The 14,025-nt window shown below is 36.4% G+C and overlaps 1 protein-coding gene across 3 annotated transcripts in view; it reads right to left on the bottom strand.

Moving 5' to 3' along the window:
• The window catches only part of DLC1 (DLC1 Rho GTPase activating protein), a 401,507-nt gene that overhangs the window by 179,250 nt on the left and 208,232 nt on the right, over nucleotides 1-14,025 (bottom strand). Inside the window, exon 6 of one of the 3 annotated variants that reach the window (XM_060136254.1) lies at nucleotides 11,311-11,413. The exons of the other annotated variants lie outside the window; for them this stretch is intronic. Within the exon in view, the coding sequence (XP_059992237.1) occupies nucleotides 11,319-11,413 (95 nt within the window). The 3' untranslated portion in view covers nucleotides 11,311-11,318. Of the gene's footprint in view, nucleotides 1-11,310; nucleotides 11,414-14,025 lie in introns of those variants that run through there. 3 annotated transcript variants of the gene reach the window in all.

Below are 14,025 nucleotides of genomic sequence, written 5' to 3' on the forward strand. Positions count from 1 at the left end.
ATACCCGGGTCCATTTTAAAGCGAAGTACCCAAAGTCTGTGTGTGTGTGTGTGTGTGTGTGTGTGTGTGTGTGTGTGTGTGTGTGTGTGTGTGTGTGTGTGTGTGTGTGTGTGTGTGTGTGTGTGTGTGTGTGTGTGTGTGTCTCCTTCAAAGAAGTCTGGGTACCTTGAAGCAGGTTGACTCATTTCCTGGTCACATGGACCAGGACAGGTCTATGTGGACCCCTTTTGCAGAGGAGCAGCATGAGGCAACCATAGCACTAGCAGCGAACCACACACTGTGTTAGGCATGGGGATGTTGAGGATGAATAAGACACTGGCTCTGTCTCTGAGGAGGAAGAATCACATTGGCCACAAATAATTTCAAAATAGTGTGATTTGTTCTATGATCGAAGCATGTGCAAAGGAGCACAAAGAAGGAAAAGGTAGCCCGGATTCCTAAATCGTCTTAGGCACTGACTTCACCTGAATTTCTAGAACTATGACAGAGTCAGGGGCATACAGTCATTCCGAGCACCGATATCAACAACTGATTGTCTGAGTCATGCAAAGTGACTGACTGTAATGGCACAAAGATTTTCTATACCCAAACGCAGAAAGGAAGGGAGAGCAATAAAGGGGAAATAGCATTTACTGAGCACCTATGATGTACCACAAACTCTTCTAGCACTGGCTATAGACTCATGTATATAGACCACTATTGTTGTTATACAGACCACTATCGGTGTTGTTATCTCCACTTTAGAGACAAGGAAACTGAAGCACAGAGAGAAAAGGTCAGATAGTAATTGGCAGATCCAGGATTCATACCCAGAACTGTCTGCATCCAAAGCTCATTAGCCCCCCAATCAATTTGAATGGTCAGAAATGAATGATAGTGATGGTAATGACTCATTAAAACTATCCAGGCTCAGTTGATACTAAGCTATGGGCCAAAGCTCCATAATCTTACCCAAATAAAATCACCGCTGGACCCATGGTGTAGAGGAAGAAGCCTGAGCTTCAGATGAGCTTTAGGTGATGCTAGCTATGGAAACTCAAGGGCAATGAGTCAAGAGAACCAAGACAATCAAGTCAACACATACTGTCTAAGGATGGAGCATTCAAGTCTGAGCTCCAAAGTGTTCCCAAATGACCCTCCTTCTCCTCTGCAGCACTCGCTTTCCAGGACAATACTCCTAGTACTTTGCTTCTTGGAAAAAAATCTACTTATCCTAAGTACAAGTTCCATTAGGTAGAATGACCTAAGCTATCTGAAAGGTTTTTATGTCTTTTAAAAAAGGAAACTTACCAACATAAATGTAACATTTATCGATCGATGATTGGAGAGGAGGAACACAGCTAAATGTTTTCCAGCAAGGTGGGCTTTCATTATTGATTTAACCATAGCCCAAAGTGGGGCTGGCAACTTGGTCCCTCATTTCTAAAAACTCATTAAATCCAAATTTCATTGTGAGGCTATTTCAAGTCCTTATGGATGAATCTTGGCCACATATCATGGGTATAGTGTAAAAACCATTCTAATAGACAGCCAATTTTAAATTATTTTTATTTCTGTTTTCTGTCTGCATTTATTGGCTGTTAGAAATGTTCCACACAGAAAAAGTGCTTTTCAGAATTCACTGTTTATAGAATAACTCCCCAAGTTTTATTTCTACAAATTTGAGATAATCCAAATCTCCTGTAACTGTGAGAAGTGAAGATAGTATGTGATAATTAGTGTCGGTCTCAGCTTGGCAGATGGGAGGAGTGGGAATATGAGAAGTCATTTGGTGTTTTTCAAGATCCCACTGGGAATTTTAAGAGCAGTCAGAATAGCAACATTATGCTCTGATTGCTTTTCAGAGCCTTCTTTTTGTGATAAAGGGCTAGTTTCAGCCATTGGTGGAGCTGCCCTCTGACCTGGGGAAGCTTTGCAAACTCTTCTAGATCCCTGGAGAGCAGAGATTCTTGTCAGTATAGTAAGCTAGAGATTCTGGCTTAAGTACATCTCTAGTATTGTCCATCTAAGAAGATCATCCCACTTTGGTAATGTATTACAGATTTTATCTAATTTTGTCTAATTTATAAATTTCATCTTCTTACTGCAAACAAAACTTTTAATTTTATAGTGTTTCTAGGCACTGTGTGCTTCGATCTAATGACAGGGACATCTTCTTTTCCAAGCCCGTATAACATAAATCCACTTGGGCCTTATGACCTCTCTCATTTGCTGATGTAACTTATTTATGCCTTCTTTGGAGCAGTTAGAACATTTAGGATTACCTGAAGTTCTGGTAGGTTCCTTCAAAACAATGTGAATAATGAAGGGAAATGGAATGTTTATTTAGAGTCACTGCCATGCATGGATCTAGGTCTTTGGTGCAGGAAGGAAATTACTAAAACTCCATTTGGTTAAGTCCTGTGAGTGATCCAGCCTCTGCAACAGGACAGCTGGTTTAGTGAATGACAGTGTCTACCCTGGCCCTACAGGTTGGCCTCAAGGGCTGTAACTCCACAAAGGGAGTTCTCTTCCATTAGGTAGGTATCCAGAAGCCCATGACAAGGAGAATTCATAATATGAAGCTTCTGAAATTCTGGGGAAGGTGTAAATGGTTTCTGTTTGCTCCAGTGAACAACATCTAGCATGTAGATTACATGCTGCCAATGACTGTTTCACTTTGAAATTTGTTTAGTTAGCATGACCATCATTAGTACACTTGCTCTGACAACTTTATTTCTTAATTGCTTCTGCATTTGGGACCCTAAGGGTTACACTGAATTCGTTGAGAATCTCTTTTGTGACAAACTCAAATGTTCTCAAAGGGCTCAAGTCAAGGTTGTGTACACTATTAGGTATCTATTTATGCTTGATAGACCAATAGACCACAATGACAATTTTCTTCAAATTGGTGATCTCTGACCTGGGGGCAGACAAAATCCTCCTTAGAAGGCAGGAAGAAAATCTTAGAATCTGTATCTATGTATATAGTTATTTAAATATTTCTATTTTTGTAAAATGTGCAAAGGATATAAGTATAGTGATTTATGATCTAATTTATAAATAAGTGTATATGCTCAGAAAGTTTTACTGACGGGAGTTAGTGATCAAAGAAGTTCAGGGACTGTTTCTCTGCAACTACTGATATATACCAAATCACACTATCTTTCAGAGTAAAATCAACTTGTTTGGGGCATAGTGTTGAATAAATGTAGAAGAGGAAAGGGTGTAATAGAACAGGAAGTGAATATAAGGAAAGAGAGAAAGACTTCCTTTTCTTCTTGACTGATGCAACAATACTTTATTTCCTTTTCAACTATGGAATCTCATTACTATCTATACCTTCTGAAACAAAGTTCACCTGGGCTGAGAAAATTCACCTTGCTTGTGAGAAAGGAAACTGCTATTGACTAAATGTTTGTGTCCCCCCTCACAAATCCATATGTTGAAACCTAATCCCCAATATGATGGCATTAGACGGTAGAGCTTTTAGAAGGTGATGGGGTCATGAGGGTGGAGTCCTCATGAATGGGATTAGTGCCCTTATACAAGAGACCCCAGAGAGCTCTCTTATCCTTTCTGCCATGTGAGGGCTCGGCAAGAAGATGGTGTCTACGAACCAGGCAGTCAGCCCTCACCAGACACTGAATCTGTTTGCACCTTGATCTTGGACTTCCCAGCCTCCAGACTGTGAGAAATAAATTTCTGTTGTTTATAAGCCACTCAGTCTATGGTATTCTGTTAAATCAGCCAAAACAGACTAAGATAGAAACAGGCTTCATTTCAGTCCTGCCCCTTGACGGCTTTGTGATCTTGAGACAGCATTTTCACAACTGCTAAAGAGGGGATTGACTAGTTCGCTGATTCTGGCCCAGAGCAGAAGATGGAACTGGTGAATATCAGAATCACACAGGATAAGGCCTCTCCTATTGAAGTGGAACAAAAAGGTTAAATAATTCTACTGGGCTAGATGGTCTCATTCCACTTCTAAAAATTACCTCAACAGAATCTTAACTATTAGTAAATTAATTGCCCATTTTTATCCTTTCCTCAAGCTATTTTCAAGTGGCTTTGAATATATTTCTTTGGAATTGTTCATTTGTTTATTTTGGTTTACTCCTTTCTCAATTATTTCTTTTTTATTTTCTGTAGTTGACTCATTTTCTATACTGGAATTTTTGGCAAAGAGACAGGAAATAAAAGATACTAGAGAATAGGAAGAGGAAGTAATGATGCTCCCAGAATTTTTTTAATGTAATAATTTCAGATTTTCTTCTATGTTATGATTTCAGAAGGTTAAAATATTTTTAATTTCTATAGAAAAAACAAGGATACCTCACCAATATTAAGACTAAAGAAATAATCATCTATAATTTATATTTCCTTATAAAAGAATAGGAATAATGGTACCATAAATTTTAGGTACAGTAAAAACCTCAGAAGAAAATGATTTCCTTTTTCTTATTCTTCATTTTCTTTTAATTTAAAATTCTTCCTTTTATCCTTTTAGTTTCCTATCCTTCATTCTTCAGTGTAAAATTCCAGTATGTTATTAATTAAAGGAGTCTAGCATTATGACATAGAATTACAGTGATTTCTCTGCTTACTCAGAAGTATATTATGACTACTTGAATTGCTTTTAAATTGTATTAATTTCAATTCATACTAGCTATTTTATGTATATTTTTATTGAGATTGGGACAAAAAAAAATAACCTCTTGCTGATTCTGAATTATAAGACTTCCTTCTGAGAAATAAATAAAATATTCAAATGTTTTATTTTACCTTTATGTAAGTCCACTGCCACAAATCTCGGTAAAGAATGCCAGATAGGATTATCCTCTGGATTATAACAATCAACAATAACCTCAAATAACATGCTACACTAATAATAAAATCAAAAGCAATTTTGGATGATGGCTGAATGGTATATCAAGCATATACATTCAGGCATAATTTCAAAGTCAGATGAAATAGGAATCCAAATATTTGTCTATGTTAATATAACCTATTGATTACACCCTTCCAATAAATGTCATATATTGTGACAAGACCCAAAACACTGCCAATACTAACAGGCTTGAATGTTTTTGTAAAAAAACTCTTTTACAGTTTGACTTAGCTTTTGTCCATGAAGGGATCCTGCTCATAAACACAACGCACACACACATACACACACACACACACACACACACATACACACACACAAATACAAAACATTGTTTTTCAGAAAATGTAAAATAGGTAATGCAGGACTGTAATCTCTGAAAGAAGGTTAAAAAAAACAAATAGATGAGCTATACTGCCCCAACCTACTGCCTGAGAGAAGTTTCTGGGCCACAGAGTAGAAACAGGAAAACCAAACATAACCTGGCAGTCTTGAGGTGAAAAAGATCAGAGTTCATGGAGACTGAGGCAGCTAGAATTTGCAGGTCAAAGGGAGCGGCATAGAGAGTGAGCTCTGCAGATCTGCAGGGGGATCTCCCCAAAGCTTTGACTGAATACTGATTGGCACAGGTGTAAGAAGGAATTCTCCCAAGCCGAGGAAGGAGGTATTGGAAGTCAGTAGGCAGATAACTTCCTGGTCACACAAGGCTAGGATTAGTTTCTGTTCCCACCAGCTGGCATGAAGAGACCTTGTGTAATCTGGGGCACTGGGTGAAATCCCCAAAAGAGTCATGCCTCAGTAGTGGGGCTAAATTAGTGGCAGAAAAATGGCTCCTCTGGATCTGCCAGCAGAAGAAAGGAAATAATAAAGATAAAAGCAGAAATCATGGAAATGGAAAATGGATTAAACAATGGGGAAGATCAAATCTGTTTCTTTGAAAAGATCAATAAAATGGATTAATCTCTAGTTGGATTAACTAGAAATAAAAGGTAAGTTTAACAAGGTCACAAGAGTCAAGGTCAATATACAATAATCAATTGTATTTCCATATACTAGCAATGAACAATTGTAATTAAAATAAATATCATTTATGATATTAAAAAATATGAAATACTTAGCGGTAGATTTAACAAATATGTATACAAAAACTTGTACACTAAATGCTATAAAACATTGCTGAGAGAAACTAAAGACCTAAATAAATAGAGAGATATACCATGTTCATGAATTTGAAGATTCAACATTGTTAGGGTATCATTTCTCTCTGTAATCATCTATAGATTCAACACAGAATCAATCAAAGTTCCATAAGGTTCTTTTTTTTTAACTTGAGAAGTTGATTCTAAAATTTATTTGGAAATACAAAGGGCCTAAATGAACCAAAAAGATTTTGAAAAAGAAGAGCAATTTTGGAGGATTTACACTACTTGATTTCAAGACTTACTATAAATTGACAGTAATCAAGGAAGGGTGATACTGATTTAAGGACAGACATATAGACCAATGGAACAAAATAAAGATTCCAGAAATAGGTCCATACCACATGTTCAGTTGATTTTTTATAAAAAAGCCAAGGAAGACAATGGGGTAGGATAATCTCTTTCAATAATGTTGTTGGGACAACTGGGTAACCATATGGGAAAAAATAAACCTCCACCTTTACCTCACATCTTAAACATTAACTCTAAATGGACCATGAGCCAGAGATCTAAATATGAAGAGTAAAACTCTAAGACTTGTAGAAGAAATTTTGTGACTTTAAGTTAGACAAAGCTTTCTTAGGCCTCAATAAGCACGAATCATTAAAAAAAGAGAGAGAGAGAGAGAGAGAGAGAGAGAGAGAGAGAACAAAATGGAACAAAAACCTCTGTTCTTTTAAAAACACTGCAAAGAAGAGAAAAAGTCAAGCCACTGGCTGGGAGGAAATATTTGCAAAACACATCTAATAAAGAATTTGTTTTCGGAATATATAAAGAACCCTTATGATTCAATAACAAAATGGCAGGGGCAAAAGTTTTGAAATGACACTTTATAAAAGCAGATATATGAATAGCCAGTAAGTACATGAAAAGATGACTGACTTCATTAGTCATTAGGGGAATGAAAATTAAAATCATATTGAAATACCACTACACACTAAAATTAAAAAGACTAACCATACCAAGAACAGTATTGGAGAGGATATGGGGCGGCTGGAATTTTTCTTCATTGCTGGTGGGAATATAAAATGGTTTAACCAATTTGGAAATAGTTTGGAAGTATTTTATAAAGTTAAATATGCCCTTACCAACTAACTCCCCTTCTGGGTATAACACAAGAGAAATAGCAATATGTGTTTACACAATACTTGTATGAGAATATATATAGCACCTTTTTCCATATATAGGTAATTCTATAAAAGGCATGACTATAGTAACAGAGATGGGCTTGCCAGAGTTTAGGAATGGGGGTGAAGGTGGGGTGAGATATGCTATAAAGCACCTGAGGGATTTTTTGAGGGTAATGAAAAAAAGCAAATTGGAAAACAGGAAAATAGTTGCAACATAAGTAACCAATAGAGTGTTACTCTCTATAATAAATAAAGCGCTTCTACAAATCAAAAAGAGCAAAAAAGAAACCATCCAACTGAAAAAAATCAGTGGATTTTGTGAACAAGCGTTTTGCAGAACATATGGAGGTGATAGAATTGGGAAATAGAAAATCAGTATTCAAATTTTGATCTTGCTGAAAATTCTCTGACAAAAGCAAATCATCAGAACTCTGAATTCTCTGAAAATCAGATACACGCCTTCACAGAGAGGTGGGTAGGGAATTGCTGCTTAGAGAATGATCACTGTCTTGGAGTATGTACATACAGAAATGACATTCCCAGTGCTGTGTTATTAGATCAAATTATATAAGAGAATTATAATAAGGCACTTCAGATGTGATCAATAATAAAATGGATTTGAATAGTATCATGAAAGGCTTATTCTATGAATAGTTATTAGTATCATTTCATGCAGTGTTATTAGTATTGGCATGTTAGTAACCAAAACAATAAAAACATTTCAACTCAATAATGATAGTTTATTATTGAATTGCACTATTATATTAGGATATAATATATCCTAATTGTGTGGCCATATATTCCTTTTCAGCGTACCTAATGGAACTTTTAAAAATGCTTATTTAAGTGAACAGGCATTTTTCTAACAATGTCAGCAAAAGAACATATGGTTTCTTCCTGATAAAAAATAAGCCAAAAATCTCTTCTTGAACATTTTAAACAAGAAGAGAGAAAAAAGGAAAAAAGTGAAACTCTTACTCTTCTGACTGGCTTACAAAAAGCTAAAGAAAGACAAGTCAGAAGAAGAAAGTAAAAAAGAAAAGCCTTGAGAAAAAAAATAGTAGAATTAGGGGAGATGAACATTAGCAATCATTTGCATAAATTAAGCGGTACAGGAAATGACAGTGTGCAAACTTCACTGAAAAAGGGCATCTGAAGTGAAGGTTGAGCTGGTCCCCACTGAAGGAAAAAAAGAAGATGGTGAAGGGCAGTGGAGTTTTTAGCAAGTTCTTCTTTTGGACAAATTCCTTTTCTTTTGTTTGTTCCTACACTGCTTCCCTAAACATGAATTGGAGACTTGGGAAGTTCTGACCCTAATTTTCCCTCACACTCATTGTTGCCTTGGGCTTCTTGGTCTCTGAGACTATTCAATGTGTGGCCAGTGGCCACAATGTGTGGCCATCTCTGACCATCTGTCCAGACGGTCAGGGTCTGGACAGATGGTCAGAGATGAGCACAGAAATAAAGAGGAAGCATTTAGAAACATCTGTAGTAGTTTGACAGAGTAATTCTATGTCTGTTGAATCTAATGATAACATACTTTGGCTTCTATTTTTTTCTATTTTGTGTTTTTCCCCCAATTTTATTTTTCTAGCACTCTTTTTTTCATTATATTTTGAAATGATATGTGTCCATGAGAGATTGAAAAACAGTTGGTCACCATAAATAGTTTAGGAAACCCTGCTCTAAATGTATGTATAATACATCTAGAGAAAATGATTGCTTGAGTATTTCAAGGGGGTGATACTTCAGCTATCTTGTATCTACATAGAGAGAAAAAGTAAAACACTGTTTTGTGAAGTGTTTAATCAGCCGCTGAATTAAACAATTGTCAGTATTTGCACATTTCTTGCTATTTGTTGCTTACAAATAAAGCAACATGGGAAGAATTATTAATATCTCAAATTGGAAATTGAAAAAAAAACATTAAAGGAAATGGAAGTATTTTTTGCCTTTGGAAATTTCACGCACAGTAAGTGGTTCATGTCTACCACCAAGACTATAGATCATCGGTGATGCAAGAACATCCAAAACTGAAATATTTGAAGAAAAACAGAGGATGGATGATGGTAGGAAACAGATCAGGCGATTTTGTCAGTTAGTGTAAAATATGATTGTTTTAAAGTAAGCCTCCTTTTAATCTAGCTAGTTTTTAAGAAATGGTTAGCGTTTCTTAGGAGGATGATTTGCTCTAAAATCTTTAGAAGCAGCTCTTTTCTTTAGTTCTCTAAATTCATATGTTATCTCTTTTTTATCTTAATGGTGTCACTTGTTATTTATTATCATGAGCAATGGTCGAATTATAATAAAGCAGAATCCAAGTTTCAAAAGTGTATCATCAAAACAAAAACATAATTCAAAATCTTCTGACTTTTTTCTAACCTCTTCACTAAATCCACTGTGATGTATACATATTAAAAGTCCTCTTCAATAGTGACTACAGTTGCTATCTAATGGGTTTCTGGTATTGTAGCTCATCATTGAAAACCATTTATGTCTCTTTTTCTAAACTGCTTAATAAAGAGTTAAGAATAAGGATGTCTAGATCTTTGCAGCTGGGTTAATACCACTGATTAATTTTAAAAGATTGACTATTCTTAGTGAAAATTATAATTACTCTCTGAGGCCTGTTGGAGTCTGGACTCATCCCATTTTTCCAATCTTCTCTCCTTCCAAACACAAACTCCGTGCTCCTGCTGGCTGGGCTGCACCATTGCATCACGGTGCCTTGTGCATTCCCACAAGCCTAACTTTGCCAATACCATTTTCCTTGCCTAGAAATGGCTCAGATCGTCCTTTCCAGTTTTTCACAGCTTTCTGTTCCCCCAGATCCTTTCTGGATCACTCCAGCCCAGGTGACCTCTCTCAGCTAAATGTCTAGAATCTCCTGACTTTCTTACCACTTAGCTCTTGCTACTCATCTTGCCCAGCAGCCTGGAGGCATTCTCAAGGGATGTGTCCTCAAAGTCTAGAACAAGGAAATCCTGAGCCAACTAAACAGAAGAGGCAGGAAAAGCAAGATATATCGACATCACCTGTTCCCAGTCCTTCCCCTCCTTTAACCCTGGCCCTCAGCTTTTTGGTGGAAGGAAGAGAGAGAAAGAGGGTAAGAATGGGCTGACATTTGCCTGGACTTGGATTAACCTGGAGTAGGGATAATAGGGTTCACTGAGGGGAAGCTGAAGACTGTAGACTTACTAAATAATTATAATATTTACATCAGTTGTCAGCAATATATGGTAGTGATTTTTCAGTGTCACTTGGGCTGTTTCTAGGATTCCAAAATTGCAAATAAGGTATGTTTGTTTGTGTCATTCTTCCATTTCCCTCTCTGAACATCTTCACTCCTGAAATCTCTTCCTTTTCCTTAAGTCATCCAGGCCTTCTGTCATCTGACTGTTCAGAGTCACCACTGCACAGTTTATTCCTTCACCTCCAAATACCCCCACATCTCACAGTGGTTGGAATTCCTGTTATGGAGTGCTTGTTAATACTTGCTGGGAGATTCCAAGATGAAGGTCAGCTCTGTGAGAGGAGGAGAGGGGTGTAGGGCTGTAGAGAAATTTATATCTAAAACAAGAACCTGGTCCAGATAAACATCTCCTTATCAAATGTGAGTGAGGGAACAACCAGGACCTCTAGCTCCTCATTGCAGTCATTGTTCTTTTTATCTCCTCCTATCATGTCTGCATCTGGAATTATTTCCACTGCTTTAAAATGCTGTTATTTTTGTTTGATTAGGCAATGAGTAGGCTGGCTAGTGGCAAATATGTGAAACTATATGACACAATAGGGCATCTCTGATTACTTTGCTTGTTCAATCAACTTCTCATATGTGTGTATCTTTTCTCTCACCTTTACCATAAGCTCTCTGACGCTAGTGTCTTAAACAGTTTTATAAGCCCTGCACACTATTTGGTAAAAATAGACATTCAGAAATATTTCTGATTATATTTATAAAATATGACACTTCTCTAGTCTTTCAGTGTCATGATAATTTTTCTTAAGCCTTAGGATTTTGTTATGCAGTACAAACTCTGAAGTACATAATGAAATTTATATGCATGTGGAAGAAGAATAAATGGGAAGCTTTCATTGACATTAAGCAATGATCCTTAAACTTCAGTGTGGATAAGAATTCCCTGGAGAGTAGATTACATTGAAGATTCTTGGGCCTAAGAGACTCTGATTCAGGAAGCGTGGAGGAATCCAGATATCTGCATTTTAAAACAAATATTCTAGAAAAATTTGAGGCACATTTTAACAAATCTTACATTAAGAGAGTATGCTTTTACTTTCAATTAAAAACTCCATTTTTCTTTCAAGCAGAAAATTTATAAATGTTCTTTATGTATAAGACATTCAAAGATAAATCAGACATGGATTTTATTATATAATATGAAAAAATAAGCCCTAATAATCATAACAAAAGGCATAAAAGGATAAAAACCTTGTGAGAACTTCAAATATAGTATTGAGAGTTCCAGGAAAAAGGGCTCATTTCAGAGTAGTGGAAATCTTGGAAGCTTTCAAAGAGGAGGTATATACGGGAATTTGAGATAGTATAAAAGGAAATTTTAGGAAAAGGTAACAGTATTAGCAAAGACACTGAAGTAGAAAGTGCAGGATGTGGAGAGTGTGGGCATTCCTGTGATGGAGTCTCAGGGGCGGCTGGAAATGAGGTGGGTAGTTTGGCTGAGTAACTAGGGCTGGAGAGTGTGCAGACATATCTTTATTTGGATGAGACTCCTAAGAGAAAGTGTAAGGACAGACAAGAAAAGAAAATCCAAACATCTAAGCCATGTAACATTTTTAAGGCTTAGGAGGGGATTCAGTGAGATTCAATCATAACTATTATTGTTAATTATATTAAATATGGTATAAATGAGTTCTATGATACGAATATGTAACTTTATTTCTTTGTGCTCTATGATATTAACATCTATTATTTGAGGCAAACAAAATAAGACTCCCAAATTGTAAGATTAACACCAGTATTCAATCTATTAAAATAAAAATCAAAGCACTGTCTACCTAAGGTATTTCTAAAATATAATTCCATAGAATTGACCAGACACATATATATTTTTTAACGTCTATATCACTTATGCAGACACTTAAACAAATATAAACCAGGCTAAATTCTAGAGAATCACAAAAACATTATGAGGTATTCCTTTGCTCTCCTTCCTCTTAAAGACAAAACAAAACAAAAACCTGAAACCCCTAAGGGTTAAATAATTTCACTAAAGAAAACAGAAAGGAGATAAGCTGAAGTCATGGGAAATGGTAAAGAAAGAGCAAGAGGCTGGAAACCTACCACAGATGCAGCAAAGATTTTCCAGATGTGGAATTCTTCCCATGGATCTGTGCTGTCAGCCTGGCTCACTTAAGTTCTACCAGGAAAAAAAAAGGCTTCCTTCTAATTTCTATATGTAATCTAACTAAACCTCCTTTGCTGAAATTTTATATTTTGTTTCCTCTAGGAAAAAGTCTTGCTATCTGTGATCTGCAGTTATTTTTTAAAAACTAGCTTCCATTCCAGATGGGAGCGCCTTTGGAACGCCTGAAGGTATTTGTCTGTGTGTCGGATATCTCCATTGCGAAAGACATTTCTAACGTCTCTTTGTCACAGTCCTTGTGTCCACATCACAGAAGGCCAGGGCGCTGCCTGCATGTGAGGATGGCAGGGTCACTGCTCTGTTTATGTTCTGCTGTCAGGGACCATCTGGAAGCATGGCTCCTGATTAGCTGCAGAGCGATGACTGCCGTCTCAGAGTCAGGGCCACACATCAGACTTTTTTTAAAAGGCCCCCAGATTTGGTGCTCAAAAATATTACAAAACAATGACGGTTTCATGATATAATAAATAAGCTGGCACCTCGATTCACCAAAGTCACAAAATAAGAAAATCCTTATATCCCCCCTTCCAGTCACCTGGCTGAACTTTGTTTTGCACAGAGGAAAGCTACTGTTTCCCTCATTGCAGCTGGAATGCAGTCATTGGTGGTCTTAGGGGAAAAAAAGTCATAGAAATGCCCCCACATCGCACAAACGTAGGTGACTTTTTAAAATAAAAAAGTGCTAAGTCATAAAATACAAGTAAGTCTAGTAGAATTCAGACTTTTTTCTTTTAAAGGCAGCTTATTTTAAAAAATGTATCAACTGTCTCACACCCTGATCATTTGTTTGTTTGTATTCTTTCCTCTTTTGGTTTTACATTGTTAACTCTTATTATTTAATATCTTACTAATTACATTTAGTGGAATGAGAGAATGTGAAGCTAGTCTACTGAAAATATGAAATTGTTGAGGGAAACAGCACTTGACTCAAACAACTTACAATGCACATTATAAACCAAATGGCATGGTCAGGATGACGTTAAGTGATTTCAAAAGGTAAATACAAGATATGATGGTGTTGACGTGGTTGAGGGTGGCTGAAAGAGGGGAGACATGTTCTATGGGCTGAAAGGTAATTACAAAGTAGTGATATAGTTCTGTGGCCTAAAAAGGCAGTATAACTGTGAAAAATTATAATTTTATTGAACATCCACTATATATGTAGTTCTTGTTAGATCTTTTAGAGTAAACTATAAACAGGAGACCAAAATATGCCATGGTTCTTCACTGTGGCTGATTATAACATACTTTGAAGGCTTCATATATATATGAAGCAGAAAATAATGTAAGACAGGTAAAATTAAATGACAGACTATTTTTGATACTAATTATATTCAATAGGAATTTGGAGAAGGATGTCTAATCATCTGAGTGCAAGGAACTCTTTCATGTTAGGTCTAACTAAAAGCCTGAGGCGTGAGGATACA

Source organism: Lagenorhynchus albirostris, chromosome 21 (genome assembly GCF_949774975.1).
Source record: "Lagenorhynchus albirostris chromosome 21, mLagAlb1.1, whole genome shotgun sequence".
NCBI classification, from domain to species: Eukaryota; Metazoa; Chordata; class Mammalia; order Artiodactyla; family Delphinidae; genus Lagenorhynchus; species Lagenorhynchus albirostris.